General features: G+C 57.7%; 2 protein-coding genes across 2 annotated transcripts in view; one reads left to right on the top strand and one right to left on the bottom strand.

Annotated features, from left to right (window-relative positions):
* The window catches only part of LOC307110897 (coronin-7), a 57617-nt gene that overhangs the window by 22910 nt on the left and 12943 nt on the right, over positions 1-21764 (top strand). Inside the window, exons 8-9 of the mRNA XM_079790408.1 lie at positions 4304-4390; positions 4851-4933. Of these exons, the coding sequence (XP_079646534.1) occupies positions 4304-4390; positions 4851-4933 (170 nt within the window). The remainder of the gene's footprint in view (positions 1-4303; positions 4391-4850; positions 4934-21764) is intronic.
* VASN (vasorin) lies at positions 7451-21065 on the bottom strand. The gene is made up of 2 exons (XM_079790433.1): positions 20930-21065; positions 7451-12886 (listed from the first exon to the last, which is right to left on the bottom strand). Exon 2 carries the CDS (start codon positions 12874-12876, stop codon positions 10849-10851), a length of 2028 nt encoding a protein of 675 aa, XP_079646559.1. The 5' UTR covers positions 12877-12886; positions 20930-21065; the 3' UTR covers positions 7451-10848.

Genomic DNA, 21764 nt, shown 5'->3' with positions numbered 1-21764 from the left:
GGCATCTGGCCCACACCTGGCTTCTATTAGGAAAACCGCTGCTGGCGGCCAGGATTGGTGTGAGCCGAGGGGCCAGCTCCAGGGATAGGCCTTCTGGGAGCACCATCTCCTGAGATCCTCTTTCCCCACTAGAGGGGAGCGTTTGCTGGAGGAGGGGGTCAGGAAGGAAATTGCCCTTGGTCCAACTTCTGTCCTCCCTGCTCCAGTGGCTGTCCCCACAGCCTGGAAGCTGGTTGGGGAGGCCTGGGATCCTTCCTCCGCTGCCTTTTTTGGACCCTGTATCTGGCTTGGAGCAGGGGATGCTTGGGCAGCTCCCTCCTATTCGCATGCCCTACTTTGTTTTTAGATTACACTTATTATGTCCCAGGCCTTTGGCATGAACCACCTCCTTCCACCCACCACCGCCTCCCACCCTTATGACTGGCCTATGAAGTCTGCCCTTTGATCATTTCTGCCCCAAGATCACACAGCTGAGTAGCAGAGGCAGGCGTGGTCTGGGAGCCCCTGGACCCCTCTGCTGTCCCTTCCCTATGCCAGAGCCCAGGTGGGGGTGTCTGAGTCCCTGAAGCCATGGGTGTGCCATGGGAGGTATCGGCCCACAGATGAGGGGGTGTCCAGGGAGTAGTGAGGCTTTAATACCCTGTCAGGGAGTGGGGCTGGGACAAGCCCTCTAACCTCTGGTGTGGGCAGGTGGACTGTACCTTCTGAGCACCCCTGTGTGTTGGACAGGCCTGGGAGAAGGGCACCTAGAGCCCAATACTGAGCCTAGCTGTGGAGAGCATGGGTGAATGGGGTGGGTGTCTTACCACTGGAGAAGGTCCTCTCACCCGAGGAGGGAGCCCAGGTCAACTCCTCCAGCTGCCCTGCCCCATACAGGAAGTGTTGCTATGGCAGCAGAGGAGGGATTTGGCTGCACTGCAGCCAGAATGCTATGCTCCTGGTACCCCTCTACTGGGCAAATACTACTGCCTGATCTCAGTCCCTCCTTTTCTCTTATGTGTGAGTGAGACATGGCGGGTAGGGAGCTTCTCCACAAGCAGGGTACCCTGCTGGCTGTCCCCTGTGAGAGGGAAACCCCCAAGGCCTGGCCTGCAGGCTTGGGATTACCACCAGTGGCTTCCCCCTGGGCCTCCTTTTACAGGGCTGGAGCTTGGCTTAGCAGGATGCCTGGGTCCCAGCTGCAGCCTCCCTGCTGCCCCAGGAGATTGAGAATCTGAGGATCTGGAAAGAAGGCTCCTTTTCCCTGAGTCCCACTGAGGTCCTCGAAGAACTTGCTTTTTTTTTTTCTTTTCTTTTCTTTTAATTGACCTCAGAGAGGAAGGGAGAGGGAGAAAGAGACAGAAACATCAATGATGAGAGAGAATCATCGATCGGCTGCCCCTTGCATGCCCCACACTGAGGACGGAGCCTGCAACCCAGGCATGTGCCCTGACCGGGAATCGAACCATGACCTCCCGGTTCATATGTTGACGCTCAACCCCACTGAGCCACGCTGGCCGGGTGAACTTGCTATTTTTGAAAATGAAAGTCACACCCATGATCAGGAGATAGAGGAGAGGGGAGGGCGTCAGTGGCCTTCCCTTCCCCACCCACGGCCCCTGGGAAGACTGAACTGTTTCCCACAGTGGGCACTCTGGGCTCAGCCTAAGCTCTTACCTTGTCTTCACTTCTTGGTTTGGAGACTAGAAGGTGCAAGTGGAAAGCTGCAGGGCAAGCGGGACTGACCAGCCCACACTGCCCAACCCAACTTTCTGGGCCCAGGGGCCTGTTTCCTCCAGTGGGAGTTTGTTCAAGGACATTTGTTGGATATCCAAGGTGGCCCAGACGCAGCCAGGACCCTGGGCTTTTTGTGACCCAGGCTCTGCTGCCTTCTAGCTGTGGCTCTGTCTCCTCGCCTGTCTTTACCTCAGGTTCCTCTTGCATAGATAGAGAGCAATAACCATGGACTTAGCCCACAGTGGCAGGGGGCTCAAAGAACCAACAGGTGACTTGGGGCAGATAGCTTCTGCTCTCTGGGCTTCTGGTTTCTCCATGTGTACATAGGAAGGTGGGAGTTCAGGCTAAGGTATGTTCCAACCCCAACCTGTGCATCTGAATGAAAAACCACTCCGTCACTGCCTGAGGACCCTGCTGGCTGGTGTCACCTCCTCTCCCTTGCTCCCACCCATCCACCCTCTGCACTGGGCCCTTTGCTTTCCTAGGCCCCCTACACTTCCGGCATGGATCACACCTGCTGATCCTTCATGTCTTAACTCAAATGTTACCTTAAATCTATTTCTCTCAATTATACTCTTTTAAAAAGATACACACACACACACACATATTTATGTGGGTTTTTTGTTTTTTGTTTTTTTCCAGAAAGGAATGGAGAGGGAGTGAGAGATAGAAACGTCAATAATGAGAGAGAATGATCGACTGGCTGCCTCCTGCACACCCCACACTGGGGATTGAGCCTGAAACCTGGGCAGGTGACCTGACCGGGAATCCAACCATGACTTCTTGGTTCATAGGTGGATAATCAACTGCTGGGCCACACTGGCTGGACTCAATTATCCTCTTATTGTACTCTGTGTTTTAAAATAATGCACATTAGACCCTGAGCACACTTCACCACTATTAACACTCCTTGAAACTACCCTCCAGAGTAGGTCCCACTATGGTGCTCATTTTACAGATAAGGAAACTGAGGCACAGAGACGTTGAGTATCTCATACTGGGATGAGGCCCTCAGTGGCCGGGCAGGGTTTTCACCCAGGCAGTCTGACTCCAAATCTTGCAACCTTAACCTCCACCTTACCTTTTTGTGGCATTTGTAATAACATATGGTGATATAGTTTATTTGGTTCACATCTGTCTCCTGACTTGTGTATGCTATGAGTTTGGAGATCTTTTTTGTTCACCATGACCCAGTACCTACTGTAGTGTGCAGCTCAAATGCTTGTATTGAGGAAAAAATTAGCAGTCCTGCTTCACCCAAGTACATGACTGTTCATCTGAGATCTGTTTGGTCCACCATCAGCTCTTCGCATAGTGCCTATCCTTTGAGAGGCTTCCCATGTCTATTGAATGAATGGTGTTCAGATGCATTGTGAGCCATCCGGTTTGCTGCTTACACATGGGGTATTTGCATGCTGTTGAGAGGACGAGAGCCCATGTGACATTTCTGACCTACTCTCTAGGGTGTTGGGGACGGGGGTGACCTTCACCCTGACCCCACAGCTCCTTTTGTGCGGAGAGAGAGGAGTGTGGGTTACTGGTTCTCAGGCTCTAGCCTTGACTTCTCTGTGCCGGCTGTGGCTGGGTGGGAGGGAAATAAGCAGTGAGAAAAGCCCCTTGAATGACGCTGAGCTGTTTCCGATGGTCTCCCACGCTGGGGTCTGCCTCTGCAGGCTGGGGAGGGGGCTCTGGGCCAGCTCCTTACAGGCTGCCTCCCTCCCTCATTCATTCCCAAGAAGATCGTGGGAAGCTTGGAGGAAGCTGGCCACAGTTTGGGGTGAGCTATTTTTGGTAACAGGGTCTTTTGTCTCAGGCTCTAGAGGCCAGGGTGACTGGGAGGGAGCTGTTTGCATTTCCTCTGGCCTCTTGGACTCCCCCCATCTGGGCCCAGGGGACAGGGTTGCATATGGTATGAACTCAAGCCTCTCCTTCCTGGGTCCCAGTGAGCCTTCCAGCTGGCAGCCCTAGCACCATGGGAGGGCGAAGAGGGGCACTGCTGTGCCTCTCCAAGGACATTCCACAGAGCTTGGCACCAGGCCCTCTCCCCGGCCCCCTGGCAGCATCAGGAGGCAGCAGTAATTCTAGTAATCCCTTGATTTGCACAGCGCTTTGCAACAGGCCTGTTTCTCTCACATATAGTCTCAGTTGATCCTCTCGACAGCCCTGGGTAGTAGGCAGCCTGGGCAACATGAGCCCATGCATAAGTGAGAAAAATGAAATTCTGAGAGGGCACACAGGTCCCCAGAGCCTGGGGATGGTGACAAGCAGCTGAGTGCTACCTCCAGGACACCTGCAGGGGCAATGGCATGCTACCCTTCCAAGTCGCTGTAGCAAGGGGGCCTGATAGTGAGCAGGACAGCCTGACAGTTCCCTTACGAGGAGGGAGACTGAGCCCAATCTGGGTGCAGGTCTGCTCTCTAGGTGCAGCACTGCCTTTAGCTGAGGTCCATCCTGTAGTGATATGAGGCTTCCCCAGTCTCTATCTAACCAGCTCCCAGGGGGCCCCGACCTGGCCCCTCCTTTGCTCTGTTGGGCTGTCAGGCTAGTGGCCCTGGGGTGGTTCAGTTTTCTCTCCTGCCTCCTGCAGAGCACACAGGCCCATGAGAACAGCAAGGATGGCCGGCTGGTGTGGACAGGCACCCAGGAGCACCTTGTGTCCACTGGATTCAACCAGGTAGGGCTCCTTGAAGGTGAGCAGGGACTCATACCAAGAGAGCAGGGATGAGGCCCACTGGGAGGCAGGGGCCGCAGGCTAGCTCCAGGCCTGTCCATATATGGCCCTGAGTGCAGCCGGGTCTCAGAGCCCCAGGGGACCAACTGCTGCTGAAAACTGGTAGATTCCATTTGTAATAGCTAAGCCTGACCCTGGGAACTGTGGCAGCTCCCCCAGGGACCAGAGTCCATGCAGGGAAACGCCCCTTGTCCCTTGTCACCTAAGGGCTCTTAAAGGGGCAGGACCTGAAAACCCAAATATCTCCCTTCCTGGCATGCTTCCCCCCTACCACCACTGCCTTCTAAGCTCTTTCTGGGGCAAGTTCCTCTGTGCCAGGCTGTGTCCCTGGGCACTAGGTTCCTGGGGAGCCCTGGGGGCTGACAGACGGACCTCTGAGCCTCTCTCTGTCCCCTCCCCACAGATGCGTGAACGTGAAGTGAAGCTGTGGGACACCCGACACTTCTCCAGCGCCCTCACCTCCCTCACCCTGGACACCTCACCTGGGTAGGAGCAGCCAGCATGTTGGGATGGACTGGGGGTGGGGGTGGGGCAAGGGCCCAGACGATGTCTTGATTCCAAACCTGTGAATGGGCACCAATGCTAAGGGCTCCTAATGCGCCATGGCAGGGCTATCTGCAGAGTACAGAGCCCGATCCAGCTATAAGGGCTTCACCTGGCTCAGATCCTGTCAGAGAGATGGCTCATCACCGGAGCAGTCGGGGTGTCTGAGGAGCCCCCTGGAACTTCACCATCAGGGGATGGTGAGGCAGCCCAGAGGAGGTGAATTAACCCAACTGACCTATCTCATGTGGCACTTAGTCATGGGGCAGACTTTTGGCCTGGGGACTCAGGTTGGTGTATTTTGGCATTTGGGGAGGAGACTGTGACCCGGCGGATGTGTGGCTGGTCGACATGAGAATGCACTTGATTTTGCTATGGGTGTTTTGGGGGGCTGAGGGCCTAGGAGACCTAAGGCTACAATACCAAGGTGGACTTGGGATGGATGTGGGGACAGATGAGCTGGCAGGTTCGGAAGCACAAAGAACAGAGGGAGGCAGGCCTTGAACTTGTGGGCTTTATGGGGCCTCCTCAGTCCTGGCTACATGCCCATCCCTTCTTGTCCTTGGTGAGGGGTATGCAAATGCACCTCATCCTTCCATCCTCCCAAGAAGTGTGCAGGAGGATGTGTGGTGGTGCCCATGGGGCTCTGGGCTGAGCCCACTCTGTGCAGAGATGGCTCAGGGTCACTGCGGCTCACTAAGTGCTGAGGAGTGACCCGTCCCTTCAGTCTACATGGACCCCAGGTATAGCTGAGGAAAGAGGCTTTGGGAGTGTGGGAGACCAGCTGAGCTGGGATGGGAGGAGGCAGGGACCTGGCCCCTGTTCCAAAGCCTTAGCCTTGTTCAGCTATGACTCTCGGAGGGGCTTGCTGGGACCCTCAGCACCACCACCAGGCAGGGGCCTGCAAAGGTCAAAGCATGGAGAGGCCTTGGTCCTTGGATATCCTGTCAGCCACTCCCTCTTCTGTTTCACAACTGGGAAAACTGAGTCACAGAGAGTGCTGTGATGTCTCCAAGTTCCAGGAGCAGCAAGGGCTGTGTCTGGGGTCTAAGTGCCATAAGAACTCCTGCCAGGGTGTTTCCTGGTTGAGTTTTCAGCGAAGGGATAAAGGTCAGGGTGGCATTGACCCTCCACTCCCATCCTCTGTCACAGCCCCTGGAGAGGCTAAAAAGCTTTGCAAATAAGGAACGTGAGGCTGAGCGAGCTCCAGTGCCTTCCTTGGAATTACAATTGGGTGTGAGGCTTTTGCCTGCTCTGGGCCCTGGGGATTCAGGGGATTCACTAGGACCCACATGCACTGGAGGAAATGGAGCTCCCTGGGCTCTTTGCTCCATTTCCAGCATCCCCTCCTCGGGTGCAGAGTCTGTACTGGCATCTTGTCCTCTTTGCTTCCCCTGGCCAGACAGCCCCTTCCCTACAGCCCCCCCGCCCCCCCCCCAGCACGGGGAGGGAGCTGGTCAACCTGGAAAAGGGACCCAGCACTAGCCATTAAATGCTCCCCACCCACCACTTCCTGCCTTTCAGGCTTCACCATTGGCCTGTGAGGGGTCGCCCTCCCCCTGAAGAGCAGCCCCACCCTACCCAGCCCTAGCATAGCCTCTGGAGGAGTTAACTGATGCCCAAACCCCACAGTACCATTGGCCAAGGCTGACCCTGTAATTACAGCAGTTAAGAATAGCCTTGTAGGACCAGTGAGGCCTGGAATTTCTCAAATTACTCCCAGATGGGCCAGCCAAGCCAGTGTCCTGCCCCCTCCATCCCCAGGTCCTGGCCCTGCCTCCACACCGGGCCCACACCCTTGGCAGAGGAATTGGGACTCTCCAGTCCTCTACAAAGCTGGTGGACGACAGGGATGCATGCCAACCTCCAGGCTGGCCTGAGAGGTGGCAGGTCCCCTGCCCCCCCAGGTTTCCTGGAAGCTAGAGCCTTATACTGCCCTCCTGGGGTGTGGGAGCTGCTCAATGAACTGGACTGGAGATGAAAAGTGTATGGGTGGGCACGGCCATGGGCCTCCACTGGATGCCCTCAATTTCTTCACTGTTTACATGTTTTTCATCTCAATTTAGGCAGAAGGGTATATGTTCTTATAAGAGCAAGAGGGGTCCAGGGATCAGGCACACAGCCTTCCCCAGCCTCTTCAAGGGAGAACCCAGGACCCCACCCTCCCAGGGACCTGTGTCTCAGCTCCCTATGCCTTCCTCTTGGTCATCCCTGTCACTTGTGGAGTACACGTCACTAAAAGGTGATGTGTCATGGTGGGAAGAGCAGGACACCAGCATCCTATCTGCAAAGCCAGATTCAGGCAGCAGGTCCATAGATGGCTGCCCTGCACTTCCTGTGTGTCTGGCCCATGCTTGGGCTAGTGTAGGGTGGAGGTGGGGGGGCCTGATGTAAGTGGAGGTGAGGGGCTGGTGGAGGTGGAGGTGGGGGACCTGGTACAGGTGGGGAGGCTGGTGGAGGTGGAGGTGGGGGGTTGGAAGGATCTGGTGATGAAGCAGCTTGTGCTCCATCCAGGAGACACATAAACACCACCTGTCCCAGGTTTGGTGCTTCTGGACTGGGTGAATGGTCAGGTGCCTGTGCTGTAGGCAACTAGGGATTTTTCTTACTGAAAAGGCATCTGAAGCCAGAGAAGTGGGTCCTCTGTTGAGATCATCCCAGCAACAAGCTTATGCAGATTGGAGGTTGGGATTGAGTTTGCTTCTTCACACCAAAGTGTCCACCTCTGGCCAGACCCCTAACCCAAGCCCATTCATCAGCCAGAGGCACGAGGTCTGTCGGCTAAGAAACCTCCAAACCTGTAGAGAATGTTTGAGTTTATTTGAGCCAAATTGACGATAATTGCTGGGAAGCAAAACCTCAGCAGATTGAGAAAATGCTCTGGAGAATGACAATTCTACAGCTTATTTTATGCATTACAAAGAAGAAGTAAGGGGTTATATGAAATGAATTGGTAGTAGATTAGGGAGGCGGGAGAAAGCAAAGTGGGGAAATCTCTGAGATTGGATAAAGAATATTATAGACACATGCTTCTTTTACATTGGTAGGTATGGGATAGTTACCCGTTACCATTTACAGCACATAGGGATGGTATTTGGGGAACAATAGCAATGAAAGGCTCTGTGGTCTCTGCTCAGGTGCCATGGGTATGCCCTGAGGGATCTGGAAAAGGACATTACTCTGACATTTCAAAGGTATGCTGTCTTAGATGCAAAAAGACTACCCAATTTTAGCTAGAAATTTTTATGTTCAGACCATCCTATGTGGTTACTTTCGGTTTCTAAGTTTGTAAGGCCCACCAAGCAGGCCTCCCCCTGAGTGTGTCAGGTTTAGTATATGGCCCTTTTTTTGTCCCTAGGACCCACACCCAGTGTGTTCTTAGAGATTGGGTGCCTCCTTCCCGCCTGAGTAGCTTTTGCTCACAGTGGCCCCACCCCTCTCTGGCAATCCAAGCCCTCCCCCATGGCTCACAATGCTCTCCTGGCCAGGGAGTGGATGTTGGGTGTTGGGAGCCGTCTTCGCCTGCTGTAAGCAAGCTGCTGTCTCCTCTCCCAGCCTGTCTCCCTATAGGTATGGGCATGAAATGGGAATGTGTATAAGTCCATGTGGCACAGGGCCTATGGCAGCAAGAACTCAACAATGTGGGGGCTGGTGTTTGTCCACATCCATCCCTGGGCCTGGCCCGGAGCCATTGGGATCGCCTTGACTAGGGGCTGCATCTTGGCTTGCCCCCCCCTCCCCCCCCCCCCCGTCGTCCCCCCTCCCACTTAGCCCGGGTCCTCCCTTCATCCCCCAGTGCTTTTTCTGGAAGGGCTCACACCAACCCCCTTTCTTTAGGTCCCACCCACCCCCTGCTGGCCCACGAGGCCAGGTTTGGCTTTGCAGGGAAAACATTTATTCAGCAGCCACCGTGTTCAGCAGCAGCCCACAGGCCCACAATAGCCCCTTTGACTGGGCTGCCGAGGTGGGGGGCTAGGCCTCAGCGTAGCCATTCCAGTAATGAGACCCAGGCCCACAGGAAATCCACCTGGGCTGCCGCTGCTGGCTCAGAAAGATGGGGCCCCACCCAGGCCTGCTGCCACCATCCTCTGCCCCCGCGACCCATTGCTCACCTCCTTCCTTCTCATGCCAGAACCCTCAGCAGCCGCTAATTGAATCCAGAGCCTCGCGTGGCCAGGCCTAACTCAGCGCTGACATCAACGCCCCAAGCCGCAGGGCCTATTCCCCAGGCTTGACTGAGCTGCCTCCTTTTTGCCAGGGTAAGGCTAGGAGCCAGGGGCTGCGACCCACAGAGGGACACAGGCATGGGGCTTTGGGGAGCCTTGCTCCTGCATCTGCGGGACCTCTCTGTGGCCCCAGGGCCCACCATCTGAAGTACTAGGAAAAGGTGCTCTGCGTCCATCACTGTCCCCAAGCTCCCAGCATCATCCCTGGTCCTGCCCCTGCCTGTGGTCTTCCTGGAAAACACTCCCACTTCCGGGGTTTTGGAAAGTCAGGCACATTCCAACCGCAGAGAGTAAAGAGACATTGAAGGGCCACCAGGTCTCCACAGGCCAGACTCAGATCTCTGATCCTGATCCTTGGCCACCGGCTCCTAACAGTCTCTTGTAGCCTCCTCACCCACCAGAGGGCTCCTGCCATTCAGGATCTGTGCTGCCCTTGATTAAGGCTCCCTCTCTGCAGCTGGAGCAAGAGCCCATACAGAGGGGCAACAGGACTGTAGGGAGGGTGAGCTGTGTGTGCCATCTGTACCATCATGAGGGCTTGGCAGGACATAGTTCAAGGCACCCCCTCCACAGAGAAAGGCAGGCACGGACTATGTGTCCAATCCGTCCCTGAGAAAGGGCCCTTGGAGATCCTCTTGGCATGTATCTGCCATGAGCCTCTTGCAGGAGCACTGCAGCTGGGTAGGTTAAGGCTGCCCTGTTACTCTTCACCGAGGTTGGAAGCTGCCCAGCTTCTGTTGCCCCACTGGGAGGTTGGACTGGGTACCTCAGTGGAAGCTGGGTGGACACAGCCCAGGATAGGACTTGTGGAATGCCACCCTACCCACCATGGCCCTCCCAAGCCCAAGGAATGCTGTCCAGGGCCTGGTGTCCACTGGGGAGAGGGGTCCTGGCCCCCAGTTCCCCAGAGGGCTATCCCTTTACACCTACCCTGCACCCTTACCCTCCCTCCACCCAGTCCAGGAGCCCTGGGGTCATGCCAAAAATACACTCATTTTATTTTATTTTTTATTTTTCTTATAAAAGGCCTTCATATCATCGTTTGTCTTACAAAAACCAAAGTCCTTGTCTCTGAGTTTGAAAACTATTTTCCCAGAATAAATGGGAAAGGATCTCTTATAAATATATTTTAAAAAAACAAAAGCAAAACTTGTTCCTAAAGCGTCATTCTTTCCAGTTTCATTTGTTACTTCACTCCCTGGGGCCAAGGCTGGGCTCCATACCCATCCTTACCCCCACTCTCCCTCTTCTCTCTTTCTGGGGGCTTCCTTCACTGACCCCCCGAGTCTCCTTGGGTTGAGGGCCTAGCAGCCCTAGGCCTGTGTTACCAGCACACGGCAGAACCTGCCTGCCCTGCTCCACCCGAGGTTGCACATGGCAGAGGACAGGGCAGACGCCATCCTCAGAGGCACTTGGGCTCTGGGGGTCCTTAGAGGTCTTCACCTGGGTCCTAGCATCTTAGATGAGGAGACCAAGGTCCAGAGAAGGGCAGGGACTTGCTGTAATCACACAGCCCCTGCCCTGACGTGTCCTCATCTTATGGATCTGAGAACTTTTTGATCTTATAGCAGGAGGGCGCTATTCAGTCCCAGCAGGGCTGAGAGCCCAGCCCAATAGTCCATCACTCCCAGCTTAGATGTAGGGCTTAGTGGGAAGGGGCCCTTTGAGCCCAGGCCCTGGGTAGCCCATGAGTGGCACCTCACACTCAGGCCCACCAGGTGGGGCCTCCCCACCGCCCTCACTTGCCATGGGGCCTGGTTCTAAGGGGGCCTTCACCCCCTCCAGCTCTAGGGGCCCAGGCCCCACCTGCCCTTTGCCTTGAGCTGCAGCTGCCGCGGCCCGCCCCCGCCGCACGAAGTAGGCTGCCCCTACAGCAGCTAGGGCAGCCAGGAGTATGGCAGCCAGGGCAGGCGCAATAAGAAGCGGCAGGTTGCCCTCTCGGGCCTGTGTGACCGGGGCATGGTTAGACCGGACAGCTGGGGGGGTGTGGGCCTCTCCACAGGCCTCCTCGCCCTCAGGCATCCGCCCAGCCCCCAGGGGCCTGACACAGATGGAGTAGGTGGCATTGGGCCGAAGCTGTGTGACCGTGTACTCAGCAAGTGAGGCGGGCAGCCGCAGTGTCACCGGCCGCTTGTCAGGGCCTGACAGGTTTCGGTAAGTGAGGCGGAGGCCCCTGAGCTGCACGGTACTGCCCTGCAGGTAGCGCTGCAACCCTACCCTCAGGGAGGTGGGGCTTATTGGCTCGATCCCGAGGGGCAGGGGCCCTGGAGGCCTCAGTGTGGCTGGGGTGGGGGAGGGCCATAGCCCCTGCTTCATCAGGCTCTCACAGTACAGACCAGTGAAGCCTTCAGGGCACTGGCAGGCTAGGTGGCCCCTAGCCCCCCGGTGGCAAGTACCCCCATTGAGGCAGATGGATGCTGGGCAGTCCTGGGGCTGAGGGTCAGCTCCCACAGTGGGTGGGATGGCAGGTGGCAGGCTCGGGGCTTTGGCAGCAGGCTCCGTGGGGTTTTGCCAGGTGGGGGCTGGGCTGGAAGACAAGGGTGTGGGTTCCCACGCCAAGGACCTTGTGGTGGGCACTGTAGCCGTGGTGGTGGTGGCTGGGCAACCAAAGTCGGCATAGTCGAGGTCCAGGAGCATCTGGCCAGCATTCTTGGGCGGGAAGTGGCAGCGCGTCTCCTCCGGGCTGGCCAGTGCCACTCGGTTCTCCCGCACCCAAGGGCTGAACCAGCTCAGGGGGCACACACAATTGAAAGGGTTTCGGGCAGCTGCCAGGAGCCGCAGGCGGGGGAAGAGGCCCGAAAGCTCATGTGGTAAGGCCTGCAGGCTCAAGTTGCTCAGGTCCAGCTCCTGCAGGGCTGCCAGGCCGGCCAGGTCCTCAGGCCGAAGCTGGGCAATGCGGGTGTTGCCAGCCAACCGCAGGCGTGTCAGTCCCTGTAGACCCCGGATGGCAGGTGGCACAAACTCCAGCTGGTTGTCTGACACATCCAGGTCGTGTAGATTGCGCAGGCGGCCAAAGAGCCCCTCATCCAGTTGCCGTAGCCCCAGGCCAGCCAGCCGCAGCGCCTCTACATTGGCGGTGTCCAGGGCACCCGGCTCCAGGGCCAGGAGGCTATTGTGACTGAGGTCCAGCAGCAACAGGCTCGGCAGGCGCAGCGGGGGCAGTGCCCGAAGCTCGTTGTCTTGCAGCTTGAGCTCCAGGAGGCGATCAAGTGCATCAAAGGCACCAGGCTGGATGTGGTGGATTCGGTTCTTGCCCAGGTAGAGGCGCTCCAGGCACCGCAGGCCGCGGAAGGTCTCATTGGTGATCTCACGCAGCCTGTTGGCAGTGAGGTCCAGGTTGCTAAGGTTGGCAAGTGGCCGGAAGACACCACTGGGCAGGCTGGTAATCTGATTCTGTGATAGGTCCAGGAGCTGCAAGCCTGGCAGGCTGGCAAAGGTACCTGGTTCGAGTGTAGTAATGCCGTTGGCAAAGACATACAGGCCTGCTGTGTTAGACGGCACATCTCGGGGCACCGTGGTCCCCTGGCGGGCAGTGCAGAAGACTGTCTGTGGCTGGTTGCACTGGCAGCCAGACGGGCAGCCCTGCACCCCAGGCCCTGGGGCTAGCAGCAGCAGCAGCAGCAGTGGCAGGGGCAGGGGCAGGGGCACACTGGAGCGCATCTTTTGGTCCCTGGGAGCAGAGAGGAAAGACAGGAGACCATGAGTCAGGGGCCCAGGAGACAGCCATGCCAGGAAGGACTGAGAAGGGAATTCCAAGCCCCCTTCACCACTCCCTGCCCCCAAATCCTACAGCACACTGTAGTTATGAGTCAGGTCTCCAGTGCCTGGGCCCAGTTCCTGTCCCAGTCGCATCACTCTCTTGCTATGTGACTTTGAACAGTCACATGACCTCATTATGCTATCAGTTGATACTTCCTGCACTGTCACCGTGGTTCATTGGGTTGATGCATGCAGAACAGGGCCCAGCCCCCAAACACTCAATGACCACAAAGGACATCTATACCTTAACCCACTTCTCCCGCCTCTGTGGCTTAGAGAGAACATGATCAAAAAGCATTAGGCTGTGGCCCTTCCCCCAGCCCCCCACCCCAAAATCTCTGCTGAGGTGGACAGGGAAGCAGGCGGAATGGCGGCTCCCTCCCCGACGCTTCTTTGAGATTGGTGGGCAGTCAGCCCAGTGCGTAAGTAGAGAAGCTGGCTGCCCCAGGCCACCGGCCCCTGCCGCCACGCTCTACATCCTCCAAGTGAGGAGAGACCGCAGTGGGAAGACTTCACATGGAAACTATGGGATTGGTGTTTTTCCACTTGTGAAGTCAGACCTGCCCAGGACGGGAGCTGTGGGATGGCCAGGATGTGGCCAGTAGGAAAGTTCCTAGGGAAGGGAGCAGAGGTGCTGGAGCAATTGGCTGGGGGAGGGGTATAGGGAGGGACCCCTGGTGTTCATATCCCCTTATGGGCACAATGATAGAACTAGAGGTGAGGGGACCCAAGCCTCCCTGGGCTGACCCAGGGCTCAAGTTGGGGGACATTGGTTGCCTGGTGGCCCCAGAGGCAGTGCCAGACCTGGAAATACTACCCAGATTCCTTCATCTACCGTTTCTTGGGTTCCACTGTGGGCTGGGCACTGAAGCAGAGCTGCAGCCCTTCCCATGTGCCAGCGTCACTGAGCATTTAGCCACCTCTTGTAGTTTCCCCAGCAGCCATTCCAGGTGGAAACTATTTTCATCACTCCCAGATGACAGAAAAGGGGGGCTCCTAGAGGTGCAGTGACTTGCTGCCGTTGCACTACCGAGAAATCCGAGCCAGAGCCCTGGTCCTTAAGCAGGTCCAGGTGTGGTTGTGCCTGCTGCCTGATGTGGGGCCCAGTCCTGCCGGGGTAAGTGGGGGTGGCTCCCCCCAGTCATTCCAGGCTCTGGCTTGTAGCTTGACCTGCCCAAGAAAGGATGAGGCCACAGCTGGGGCCCACCTTCATTCAGGCTCCTGGGGAAAATCTAGGTGCCACCCCCAGCAGCAGTCCCCACGATCTGAGCCTGTATAGCCCCCGAGAGGCCAGCATCCCTCCCTTCCAGGCACCTCTGCTTACACAAGGGCCTTTTGTGCTGGGGCTCAGCCTCCCCTTCCCCCATACTGGTCAGCTGTCAGGCAAAGGCAGGTAACATGGGCCCCCCACCCAGGGTGCCTTCTGCCCCACTGCCATCTATTTGGATTGTCCCTCCCCCAAATAGGGAAGTGGGCTGGAATATGAGGTGGAAGATGGGCAGGTGGTCCCAGGATGGATTTGACAAGTCACTGGGGAGGCCACTGTGGTCTTAGGCCAGTTCTAGATAAAGGCCTGACACCCAGTTTGGGTACCCTGCCCATCTGCAGGGTCATTCTTGCCTGGGAAGTGGGGCCATCAGCCTTGCCTTTCACTAGTTAACACTGATGACTGCCCTTCAGAAGCTAGCCAGGGAGGCCTTACCTGACCCCTAGCCAGTGCCCTCTCCCCTGCTCTCTAGACTCCTAGCTGTCACATGCAGCCCTGGCCCTGCCAGTGCCATCTCAAGGGGGCTCTGTGCACCCCACCCAGCCTACTCCCCTGTGAGGACCTGCTCCACCCTCTCTGACTCAGAGTTTAGCCTGGCCTCCAGATGTGGGCTATGAGCATCCCCCACCCCCACGTGGACGTGGGGGGTGAGCCACCTCCCCCTGAATCAGCTCTCCTGGAGGAACAGGCCGGGGTCAGGAAGGGAGCAGCCAGACTCAGGGTGGGAGGGGACCCCTACATGTGGCCAGCTTGGTCACCCGTGACTTTGGCTTCCCATAAGACTTGTATAAGGTCATGGTTAAGAACTCATGCTCTAGTCAGCCTGGGCCATGGGTGTCAGAGCTGTAAGGTGTGGACAGTGGTTTCTCTCAGAGCCTAGGCTTCTTCGCCTGTCCCCCAGACGTTTCAGAGTAGACACCTCCCAAAACTGGGGCACTGCTGGGGGCACTCTCCACTCAGCATTAAGGAGGGGCCAGCATGGGCTCTAGGCTTTGCTCCCTTTAATCAGCAAAGTCCTCATGGGGGAGGGAGGCAGTGACTGCTATGGCTCTGTCTGGACCTGAGTGCCAATCTGGCTGAGTAGCTGGGAGCAAAGGCTGCATGAGGAAGAGTGACTGGCATCCTGGGCTGGGGAGAATTCAACAGGCAGGAGCTAACCGGCTTCCCACTCCCTAGGAAGCAGGAGTGAGCGCCTTGGCCTGAGCCCGGATCCATCACTCAGCAAGGATTGGCACAGGGGCTTTGGAAAACAGCAAATGAGGGCTGGTGGCTCTAGGGGCTCTGCCACAAGGGCCTGGCACCAAGAGCAGAGCAGACATCAGACAACTCCCCCCCACAAAAAAAGAAGGGGCACAAGGGCCAAGACTGACTGTGGAGGAGCAGGCATCAGGTAGTAGGACAGGAGGAGACAGAGGCTTGAATTTGGGCCCAAGTTCTGCCCCTAAATTGTTTCCCAAGCCCCTTCCCACCTGTGGGCCTGGGTTTCTCAGCTGCCTTGCTTCACCCTCCAGAGTTGTTCTGAGCACCCAGTATTCTGTTTTGTTTTCAAATGGGCAAGTTCTTCTAACAAGTTCTGGAAGCAATTCCGCTTGTCTGGGCCCATGCTGGTGTGTGAGTGCACTGGGGGTGGGGATGCCTCATGAGGGGGGTTGGGTCAGGGCTGCCCTTGTCCAGCCAGTTACAATTTCAGCAGCTCTGAAGGACCAGGGGCCTGGGCTTTGATATCTGATCCGCTGACCTGAGGCAGGGAGGTGGGACCTTTCTCTCTGAAAAGGGTGTGGGGAGAGTTCTGGAGGCAACCCTGGCATTTGGGGGGAGGGGGTTGTGGGGGGACTAGAGGGAGAGGGCAACAGGGTCCAGGGCTTCTGTCCTCTATCTAGATTCAACATAGCCTCGTCTGGGCCTGGCCCTGCCATGGTTTGGTGGAAAGAGGCAGCCGGCAGAGGCCTGGGCTCTGTTGCTGCTAGCCTTGCCAAACCCCAAGGAACAGTTTTTGGGATGGTACTTTAGGGTCCGACTACCTGTGTTTGCAACCTGGCCATGGGCCTTCACCTCAGTTCCCATCTGTTAAGTTGGGGGGCTGGTAATAGCACCTGGTTTTCAGGATTGTTTAGTTTGTGCTTGGAGTACATTCTGAGTGGTCAGTCAACATTCGCTACTGAGGGTGTTACCCGTAACACCTGAGTCCGCTCTGGGAAGGATGCCATAGTGTGAGAGGCTTCATGCTACTTTCAGCACAGACAGGAAGCCTCCCTGGGCTGAGGGTAAAGCCTCCATGTAGAGGCTGCCCCCCACCTACACCCTTGGGTATGGGCGTAGGAGAGCAGTCTGATGGAGAGGTACCTTTAATTTTGGAGGGGGTAAGGGGTGAGCTGTCTTCTGGCCAGTCCCCTTCAGCATATGACTTCAGGGTGAGGGGAGAGCAGAGGGAGGGCTCTGTGAGTAAGGACATCCATCATCGCAGCTCTCAGGGGGACCCAGAGTGCCCCCACCCACTCCCAAGTATGGGACACACAGAGGCATCTGCCCTGGGTCAGGCAGGGACTGGGAAATGGGTGGAACCTGGGCATTTCAGTGACTGCATCAGATCTAAGGCAGAAGCATCTCACTGCTCCTGGGGAAGGACAGGCCAGCATACCCCCCTCCTGTGCCCTACGCTACAGAGTAAGTGCAGGGGTCAGGTACTATAGGCCTGACCCTGGGGCCCTGGGGCTCTGGCTCCCAGTGTTGGCCCGCCCGGGCTAAGCACTGCCGGCCAGGCCTGGCAGCGGCCCAGCCCAGGAGTCTGCCAACCCTCCAGGCAGGCGGGACTGTGCCGGCGGCCAGGACAGCTGGCTCCAGTTTCGCTGACGTGTCTGAGGAGGTTCAGGGCCCAGGTCGGGCCCACCCGTCTCCCCATCCCCGGGACAAAGCAGCCCCTGGCCCAGCAGGACAGAGAGGTTGGAGTTTCCCTCCTGGGTCCTCAGAGAAGGGGCCAAGAGGGCAGAGCCTTGGGTTCCTCAGAGATGGCCCTCTCTCCAGGAGGGGGGCAGAGCCCTGCCCTGTGATTAAGCTGGAGGTCCCCACCAGTCTCGGCGTCTCTGCCTTACCCCATCCACCACTCCAACTGGCTCTGCTCATTCTACAGAGAAGACCCTGACACTCAATTTGTGACCTCACCCAGTTCCCTTCCCTTTCTGGGCTTCCATCTCCCACCTGGAACCCCAAGGGCTTCTCAACCCCAGCTGCACATCAGAATCACCCTGACAGCTTTGGAAAGTTCCTGATGCCTGGGCCCCACCCCCAGGCTCACTAAATAAGAATGTCTGGGGTAAGGTCTGGCAGAGCTGTGTTTTGGAAAAGCTCCTTGGGTGAGTCTCCCCTCCAGCCAGGGCTCAGACCCTGGGACAGGAGGCTGCAAAGGGGACAATCTGGACATCAGCTTGTTCCTCCCAGTCAGGGCAAGATCCCTGAGCAGGTGTGGGGGAAGAGCAGCAGCCTGCCAGGCCTCGGGTGGGGACCTTCTGTGGCACTGTGGGTGACTTGGTAGCTACCAGACCTGTCAGCCCAGGGCAGGAAGATCAGTGACTAAGGCCAATCCACAGCTGAAGTGAGCCCTCAGGGCAGCGGGACGTGCCATCTCAGTCAGGAGAGGTGCCACTCTGTTGGGAGAGGACACCTGCTGCCCCGGGAGCTATGTGGTGGCTGGGGCCCAACTAGAAATGGGCCAGTCCAGATGCCTCTGCTGGCACGCGCAGGTGTGATGCCACCAGGGCTGGGTTCAGACACTGGGCCCCTCACTGCCCTGTCCCCACCCAGGGCCAAGCACCCATCAAGAAAGGTCCTAACCCTGCAATTAACCCTGATTTTGCCAGAGGAAGGCCTTAGTCACCAAGGGAGGCCACCAGCCCCACGCCAGCTGGGCCCAGGCTGTCTGGGGCCTAGACAGGGTCTGAGAGGGAAGTGACCCCAGAGGAGGTCTGGCCCTTCTCGTGCTCGCCATGCCGAGAGAGCTAAGTCACCCTGTGGCAGAAGTGGCTGGCCCTTCCTGGGATCTGTGAGCTGACCAGTGGGCAGGTGGGATTGATATGGGGAGCTACCCCCTGCCCCCACCTCTCCTCACTTCTCACTGCTGTCTATCCAGTGACTGCCCAAGCCCCAGCCCCAACCCCTTCTCAAGGCAAGCCAGCTCTCTCCTCCCTCCTTAATTAAATCTCTCAGGCAGCCTCAGAGGAATGTCAGAGCCTTATTGCATTTCTCTGGAGGAGACTGGGCGGCGGGGGGGGGGGCTTCCCAACCTTGGAGAAGAACTGGCTCCTCGCCTGCCCCCTCCCCCTAAAACCGAGGTGGTCTAAGGGAGCCTGCCCCAGCCTCCTCATACCCAGGGAAACTGGAATGAGGAAAAGCGGGGGAGGCCTGCAGGCCTGGCCGGCCAGGCGGCCCAGCCAGCTAAGGGAAAGCAATCCGGCTGACTCTGGAATGTGGAAACCGATAAAAGGAAGAAGGCTGAGCCTGCGCCCGCCCGTGGTGCATGCAGACTCCCGCAGCACCCCTGCCCGCCCCCAAACATAGCCCTGCTCCAGTCACGCGCACACATACACCCACGCCCAAAACACGCCCAGTGGGCTGTGTTCTTACACACACACACACACACACACACACACCCTCCCCATTCTCCAAGCACTCTCACAAATTCCACAGCAGTGAGGGGAGCTGGTTTTCTTGGCAGTGCAGACAGAGCGTTGGGCTCCCCAACCCAGGGAGGAGACTCTAAGGAGAGCTGAGGGGGGCTCCGGAAAGGGTCACTAACCCATTTAGGTGGCATTGCTGCCCTTGCCATGAGTTGAGGGCTTGCCAATGGTCAGGGATGCTTCTCTCTGGTCACCAGGGCGTACTGGCTGGCTGGCCGCTGAGGTGGAAGCTGCCTCCTGGGCCTAGCTGGGACCCCGCTTTCCTGTTTCCATGAGCTGCCTAGCCCAGGGATAGGGTCCACTTACAAGCCCCCATGAGGACTCAACTCTCTTTACCTGGGACTTGTCCCAACTCCCTCAGGGCTGTAGTGGGGGGTGTCAGGAATGGGAGCCAAAAACTGTGGGCTCATCTTCTGCCCAGGGCATCTCCCTGGCCCTGGGGCTGCCTGCCAGGAGGGCCTTCTTGGGGAAAGCAGAGCATATCTAAGTGTCGTCTCGTGTTGAACTCCCTTTCCCATTTCCAGAGTCTAGAGAGTGGTGCCATCCCAGGAAATGCCCTGGAACACTGGCCCCCCAATGGTCCCATTTGACTCTCTGGACCCACAGGTCCCAGGTGGCTGTTTCAGTTTACAGCAGCACAAAGCCAGGGAGGTGGGGTCAGGCCATGCCCAGGCCCCCAGCCTGGCACGAGTATGCTGGTTGTCCCTCCCTGGGCCCAGGAGAGACCAAATAATGGTCTGGAGGGAATCCAGCTGGGCTGCTCATTACCAGAGCCCTCTTCCTGCCTCTGACACTCTGTTTACAGAAGCTCTGGGGCCTGATTCCCCTGGGAGAAGACAGCAAACTCCGGGGACTGCTCTCCCATCCCCCTACCCGCTTGCCTTAGTGCTGTTGGGCCTTGCCAACAGCTGGGCCCTAACTGGATTCACTGTCTGCTGGACCAGTTTGAATGGACCCTACTTGGAGGGTACCAGCCCAGTCACCCCTTTATACCCTCAACATCCAAAAGTGAGAAGGGTCCTTTGATATCCAGTCCAGTTCCTCTAGCCCCAGAAGCTCTTGGCCTGGGGAGGGGGACACTGGGACCTGGTGCCTCTCTCCAGAGCCTCACCTACCCTTGGTGCAGAGGGCAAGCAGGGGACAGACACCTGGACTATCAGGGTCTCTTCCTCCTCCCACCTTGCAGATTCCATCCCTATTCCCCAGGGTGGGTAATGGTTACCCACCCCGGTGTGGTAATGGTTAAGGAATGGTTGGCACCAATCAGCTGATCTGCCAGTGACCACAGGGGGACCTTGGCAGCCCTCAGGCCCCAGTGCTGCCAGCCCTGGGACACAAAGAACTAGGCTGGCTCCAGGCCATTGGGTTCAAAGCCCAAGCAAAGCCCCTTCTCTGAAAGAGGCAGAGATGATAATACCTGGGGCCCAGGCACTCAGGTTTGCAGTGTCTTGGAGTGGAGGGGGGGTGGGAGGCGGTGTGGAATGGTGCATTAGTGCCTGCCAGCCACCCGCTTACACCTCCCCTGGGCTGCATACTTGTGCCCCCTCCACTTCAGCTCTGTCCTGAGTGACAAGGGCCCTCAGGACCCTAGAGGGCCAATCTGCACAGGGGGACGGGGGCTCCAGGTACAGAACTAGACCGTTCCACTTTAGGAGGTAAAAGTAACCCAAGACTATGGCGTGGCCATCCCCTCAAAGGGATTTGATTCATAAAACTGGTCATGCCGGAGGGCCCAGCCGTGGGAGGAGGAAGCGAGGGAGGGGGTGTTTATTTTGTCTACTCGCAGCCCTGCCGGTCGGCGAGCCCTTGTACACACACATCCGCGCGCGCACCCGGCCGTGAGACTGTCCGTGGCCGGGTCGGCCCAGGTGATGGTGCGGGCCGGGGGCGCAAGCCCGCCCAGAGTGCGTGTGCGTGCGGAGGGGGGTCTGCGCGTGTGGTCGGCGCATGTGCATAACCCGCCTCCGTGGCGCCCCCCCATTCCCGTCCGCAGCCCCCCAGCCCAGCAGACACTCACCGGACAGCAGTGGCGGGAGCCGGGCGGGGCGGGCCACGGCCTCAGTCCTTCCCCGCCGGCCAGACCGGAGGGTTCCTGGGTCCCGAGGCAACCGCGTCCACGTACCCCCGCCGTGGGCTCAGGCTGCGAAGTCAGCTCGCGGGAGGCGAGTCGCGCCTTTAAGGCAGGGGGGTGGGGCTGCCGCTTGCGGGGGGGCGGGGCTGCTTCCCATTGGCCGGGGCGGAAAGGGGCCAAGGGAGACCCGCCTCCCCAATCCACTGAACGGGTCATTTGGCTGGGCGTCCTGGTCCTCACCCCGCAACTCCCTAACTGGGGGGCGGGAGAGATCGTGTCTTTCCCGGTGCGGAGTCAGGAGTCCAGAGCTCCAGGCTGGCGAGCCATGTTTGCCTTATGACCCTGGACAGGTCCCTGTTTTTCCGTATAGAAAGCAAGCGAATTTCAGTGAGACAAAGTCCCAAACTCGGATGCTTGTAACACATCAGACAGGAGATAGAAATTCGAGGAGCAGACCCCAGAGCCTGTGCAGGCCTGGAAAGGCAGGGGAGGAGGGGAGTGGGGGCAGGTGTAAGGACTCAGCCCCCACGACCTGCTTCAGCCTGCCAGAACTTTGGGTTTTGCAAGAGAAACTGGAAATCTGGATTTTATTATATTTTTTAGGTGAAATCTCTGAATGTACTATTGTTGGTAGTTAATCCCAATTTCAACAACTCCTGGGCAGGCTCTTCTGAGAGCCTCCTAGATAACAAACTCTTAACACCAAATCTGAGTTCTGGGGTCCTTTTAGACATGACAACTTTCAGGCTGTGAGCATCCCTGGATCACCTTTCCCATGTTT

Source organism: Cnephaeus nilssonii (genome assembly GCF_951640355.1).
Source record: "Cnephaeus nilssonii genome assembly, chromosome: 2".
Lineage (NCBI taxonomy): Eukaryota > Metazoa > Chordata > Mammalia > Chiroptera > Vespertilionidae > Cnephaeus > Cnephaeus nilssonii.
The sequence above is the reverse complement of the archived record's forward strand: the minus strand, read 5'-3'. Positions and strand labels throughout refer to the sequence as shown.

Excerpts from the sequence above, each read along its gene's own strand:
- VASN (XM_079790433.1), bottom strand. The coding sequence starts at position 12,876 with ATGCGCTCCAGTGTGCCCCTGCCCCTGCCCCTGCCACTGCTGCTGCTG.